Source organism: Rattus norvegicus, chromosome 8 (genome assembly GCF_021556685.1).
Source record: "Rattus norvegicus strain SHRSP/BbbUtx chromosome 8, alternate assembly SHRSP_T2T, whole genome shotgun sequence".
Classification (NCBI taxonomy): Eukaryota; Metazoa; Chordata; class Mammalia; order Rodentia; family Muridae; genus Rattus; species Rattus norvegicus.
The window spans coordinates 73,961,501-73,967,500 of NC_141541.1; the positions used below are offsets into that span (position 1 = coordinate 73,961,501).

Below are 6,000 nucleotides of genomic sequence, written 5' to 3' on the forward strand. Positions count from 1 at the left end.
ACCTCCCTGCTTGCCTCTGGGGTTTCTTCACACTCATGTTTCTGAGAGTACAGCATGCCTGAAGGTTGTTAGTTCTAATAGAGGTGGTCACAATGGGGGCTGGAGATACAGCTCAAATGTTAAAAGCACTAATGCTCTTGCAGAGAATCTGGTTCAAGTCCCTGTACCACATGGAGCTTAATCTCCCCCAACAGGGGATCCAACATCCTCCTCTAACCTCCACAGGCACTGTGCACACGGTCCACATACATACATGGAGGAAAAACACTTATTTTCACAGAACAGCAGCAGACCAGATCTAGAATTACCAAACTGGTTCTTCAGACAGAAGTGAACAGTGGATTGACACTTCAAATACCAATATGGGTAAATATAATAAACTATTTTTGAGTTATTTCTGAAGTATGTACAGCTAACAGCTGGAAGACAAAAATTTTAAAAAAAGTGTGACATGGGCTAACATTAAGGCTGGGTGTGAGGGTGAAATGATAGCATGGGCTCATGCATCTGCACACTGAGTTCCTAGCTGGTGGGGCTGATTTGGAAGGTTGGGGAACTTTCTGAAGATTGGGCCTTTTTACAGGAAGGGTGAGCCTTGGGTTTTCACAGCTTGACCACCCTACTTCCTGTCCACTCTCTGCTTCTTAACATAGATTCACCAACTGCCTCATGCTCCTGCTATCATGGCTTCCAGCCATGCCAGCCATGACTGTATGTATCCCTTTTTAAAATGTAAATCCCTCCAGTCCCACAAATAAAAAATCCCCCTCTCTCTTAGGTTGCTTCTTCACGTCTGGTTACAGCTCAGGTCAAGAGTCACAACAGTTAATGACAGAGGCTCCTTTTGTCACACCACCAACTCTGTGTAAAGCACATATAGCAAAGAGACCAACAGTTCTGGCTTAGTATTGCTGTCTAAACAAGGACAAACGATAGCGCCTTCTGGAATTCTTACCTAAAGTCAGCCTTGCTGTCTTGGAAGTACCTCAGGTGCAAAGAAATCATTCTAGATAGCCAGACATGGTGATACATGCCCAGTCCCAACCCCTGGGAGGCAGAGGAGGAGGACTAGAAGTTCCATGCCAGAGCCAGGCACAATGATTGATGCCTTGTGATCCCCACACTTGGGGTGTAGAGGCAAGAGGATTGGGAAGTTCAAGGTCATTCTAGACTACATAAGACATTACTTCAAAGCCTACCTTACCCACCTACATACCCACCCAACCACCCACCCACCTACCTACCTACCACCTACCCACCACCCAACCACCCACCCACCTACCTACCCACCACCCACCCACCTACATACCCACCCACCACCCAACCACCTACCTACCTACCCACCCACCTATACCTACCCACCCACCTATACCTACCCACCCACCCACCCACCTACCTACCCACCTACCTACCCACCACCCACCTACCTACCCACCACCCACCTACCCACCCACCTACCTACCCACCACCCACCCACCCACCTACCTAACTACCTCTAGTTCAGAACTTCTTTCTTTTTTTTTTTAAATTTAGAAATTTATTCTGTTTAATCCACAAGCTTTATATAGCTTTAGTTAAAAAATAAAATAAAATAAAACAAGTGAAATCAAGACACTGTCCAGGCCCTTCCAGCTGGCCAAATACAGGAGTTCCTCAGTTGTGTGTACCAATTGGAAGAGTAAGGAAAACCATGAATGGGAGCCACCATGTTTCATAAAACAAATTTATGTAACTGAAGGGTCCTTCCTGGGTCTAGTGAATCGCCTTTACAAAAGAGGAAGAAAAGGGGAGAAGGAAACAAAACAACACAACCGGAAGGAGAAAACCCAGAGGTCCTAGTCAGCTTAGGAACTGTCCCATGGGGCAGCCCTGCAGCCCAGGAGTGCGGCTATGCTGCGCTCTAGAGCTGGGATGCTGCCAGGACAGCAGACTCCATGGGCAACAGAGTCAACACTCACTCGCCCAAACCTCTGTGGTACTTCCAACAGTGCTCAGAACCTCTTTCAACACAGGTAATATTTAGATTTTTGTTTTTTTTTTTCTTTGTACAAAGTCAGGTGCAAAAGAAAGCCTAGAGGCCTACAAGTATTTTTAAAGTATCTGTATGTAGTTCCTATGATTAACAGGACAATTGACTCAAGAATCTAGATCTTGAGGAAATCTTGAAGAGACAGGTCCCATGTGTTAATGCACATAAAAGATTCTCCCAGGTAGTCAGTACAAAGAGTACAATATATCACTCCAGAAAAATTCTTTCCCCTCAGAATGAAAGGAAGGCGTGAGGGAAAGCACTCATTAGAAGGAAGGATGTATACAAGGCTGGAGCATGAGCCTACTTACAATTTCCAGAACTACAGCAAACATCTCTAGAAAGGGTAAGAATATTAAAAAGTGTGTCACCTCTCTTTCCACCCTTTGTGTGGGCATGGCCAAGAAGAGGGGACAATGAATACTCTTACAGGTGCTTGGCATTGTTCCCATCTTTTTTTAAAGATTATTTATTTATTTTATGTACAGCATTCTGCCTGCATATGTGACTGCGGGCCAGAAGAGGGCACCAGATCTCATTACAGATGGTTGTGAGCCACCATGTGGTGGCTGGGAATTGAACTCATGACCTCTGGAAGAGCAGTTAATGCTCTTAACCGCTGAGTCATCTCTCCAGCCCGTTCCCATCTTTTGGTGGCAATATTTATACCACTAATCCTCTAGGGACTCTTCTGCAGAGGCAACTGAGAAGGTATGATGGACTTACCATCTTCTGTTTCCTGCCACACGATGCCTTCAAGGTTGACACTGGTTCCAGGCTCACAGGGGCCTAAGCACTCAGGCTCTGTGGCTAGAGCCACATCGCATGTGTTGACTCCAACTGATCGGGTACGGACCATGATCTGCTCACAGGGAGATGAGATGTCGTTATTGACCACCGGCACTAACAGGTGCAGCGGCAGCACCGCTGGGGTGGAGACCGGGGACTCCATCTGTAAGAGAAGAGAAGCACTAGCTGAGCTACAAGAAGACCATTGGAGGACACACTGATTCCTGTATTTAACGTAGTCCCACTTGTCCTTTCCTCTCAACTTCTACCTCCTGATCCCACTACAAACATGTGGCTTAGATGACAACATCTAGAAGCTATGTATTTATTTACTTATTCTTGTTTACTTAAAAGAGAATGACCCAGGTTAGCATCAAATTCCATGTGTAGCTAGCAAAGGTTACCCTTGAATTCCTAATCTTACAAATATTGATATTAAACATGTGGTATCATGTCTAGCTTTATTTTCTTGTGTTTGAGGGAGTCTCACTTTGTAGCCCAGGCTGGCTTTGAATTCATACTTACCCTTCTGCCTGCATATGTCTCCCCAGTCACCACCTAAGGTCTCACCTGCCCAGAATTCTCTATGTAGACCAGGCTCCTTTAAAACTCATAAAGATCTGCTTTGCCTCCATCTCCGAGGCAGGCAGAACCTGAATTCCAGTTTGCACTACACAAACAAAACCAAAACCAAACAAAACAAAATGGCAAACAGACTTCTATTTCTCCAGCTTCTGAGGTATACATTACTGACACCATTGTACTTCCTACTAGCACTCAACCCATGAGCTTAAAATAAATGAATACAGGCTAGAGAAAAAGAGAATCCAGATTTAGGGATGCCATTATTCCTAATTATCGTAGAAGTTTTAATACAACTTTAGCTAGGGGAAGGCTTACAAATTGTAGGAGGTCTGGGAGCAATCTGATAGGAATTTCTTAAACTCAAAGTAGCTGTGGTTGGTCAATGAGGATAGCGTCTTCACACAGGACACTAACATCGCGCTTGTCTGTGATGGAGACATAGGAGATGGTGCTATGATGCACAAGCCAATCCATTCCAGCATAGTAATCTACTTTGAAACTTAGAACCCTACAGAACATAAATTATTCAAGTTCCAGAATAAAACACACTTGGAAGTAACAAGGTGGATAGTTGTCCTTTGTTATTTATGTTAAATTTATTTTTAAAAAAGATTTAAAAATTTTTACTGTATGGGTATGAGTATTTTGCCTACATACATGTCTACACACATACACTCTATGTATGTGTGGCTAGGAAAGGGTCAGGGGTCAGGTCTCCTGGAACTGCAGTTATGGATGGTTATGAGTTCCCAGTGGCTGCTGGGAACCAAGCTAGAGCCCACTGTAAGAGCGGTGAGTGCATTTAACTGATGAGCAGCTATCTTTCCAGCTCCTTACTTAAATATTACACCCCACCCAACTGAGGACCAAACCCCAGGGCTGTGTGCTTGCTCAGCATGAGCTTTAATCTGAGCTAAAATCCCAAACCCTTCTTCCCCTACTTTATTTTTAATTATGTGTGTGAGTTTGTGTGTGGATGACCTTGGAGGACAGTAGAGGATGTCAGATTCTCCTAGAGCTGGAATTATCAACAGTTGTGAGCCACTCAACCTGCTCTGGAAACCTGACTCTAGCCCACTACAAGAAAAGTTGCACTCTTAAGGACTGAGCCATCTGTCCAGGCCCCCGTTACTGGCTGAATACTAGCATATATCAAGTTGACAAATTACCAATGGTGAGTCTATAATGCCCAAATCCTAGCTAAGAATCTTGCAAACATATAAAGTACTTAATACACGCATGAACTGATTTCCTCTGAACACATGACACTAATCAGCAAGCTTAGAAAATGAGTTATGGGGCTGGAGAGATGGCTCAGCGGTTAAGAGCACTGACTGTTCTTCCAGAGGTCCTGAGTTCAATTCCCAGCAACCACATGGTGGCTCACAACCATCTGTAATGGGATCTGATGCCCTCTTCTGGTGTGTCTGAAGACAGCGACAGTGTACTTATATATAATAAATAAATCTTAAAAAAATTAGTTATGGATTTGGTTCCCTTCTCCTTATGAAAGACTCTTCAGCTGGCTTAAATCTGGTTCTTTGGAGTGACGAATCCTGATCAATAGACGAGCCTGACAAGGATGCTAAATGTGGTCTTTGAATAGAGGGACTTTTGGAGACAGAAACACAGCCACGATCCAAGCTCCTATGAACTCTGGCCTAGGGTTAAGTTAGTGCATGGCCGCCATTCTGCCTATAAACTACTCTCCCCTACGTGTACCCTCTCAGACTTGAAAAAACCAGTCTCAAAGTTGTTTAGATACTGCCTGCATGTTTTTGTAGCTGGCTCTGATTTCTTAGTTTACAAAGCTACCACTACTACAGATCAACCAACACTTTCAGAATTCACAGAATGTTCACATATTGATTCTTTGACTAATTTTGGTCCCCAAAGAGCTGCCAAAATCCATACCTTTCTACTCACACTCCCCAACACTACCTTTTTCATAAAGTAAAATGAAGTATAAGCTATATGATGAGTGCTCTGTTCTCTTGAAAAATCACAAATTTGTAATTTCTTCTTGTCATGTGATAGGCCCTTGAAAGACTCTTTAAACTGTTCACACAAGCCAGGCATGACGGTACCTTAAATTAGTCCCAGTACTCAGGAGGAGGAGGCAAGGAGATATCTGTGAGTTCCAGGCCAACCAGTGTTTGAGACCCTGTCTCAAACAAACGAACGAACAAAGAAACAAACAGCTCTATACATAGGATCTGGGGAGCTGGCTCAGTGGGTATAGTACAAACATGAGAACCTGAGTTCAGATCCCTAGCACACATAGAAAAGTTGGGTGTGGTAGTGTGTATCTTTAACTCCATCAATGGAAAGTGGAGTGGAGATGGATGGTTGATTCCGGGGGCTTGTTGATCAGCTGTGCTAGTCAAAATGGCAACTGTGGGTTTAGTTAGAGATCTCGTACAAAACAAAAACAAAACAAAACAGGGGAGCAATAAAAGAGGACATCAGACACTCATGTCTGGCCTCTCTCTATATATACATGTATGTGCACACACACACACACACACACACACACACACACACACACACACACACACACACACTCCATAGGTTTTAAAGTGAACTGGAATGTTCCT

At 43.9% G+C, this 6,000-nt stretch overlaps 1 protein-coding gene across 3 annotated transcripts in view; it reads right to left on the bottom strand.

Annotated features, from left to right (window-relative positions):
* Positions 1–6,000, bottom strand: part of Zfp609 (zinc finger protein 609) — a 133,591-nt gene that overhangs the window by 33,628 nt on the left and 93,963 nt on the right. For all 3 annotated transcript variants that reach the window (XR_015626839.1, XM_087563028.1, NM_001173371.1), the window contains 1 exon segment: positions 2,756–2,981. Coding sequence is in view for 2 of the 3 variants with exons in the window: in XM_087563028.1 (XP_087419154.1) it covers positions 2,756–2,981 (226 nt within the window). In the remaining variant the exon portion in view is untranslated.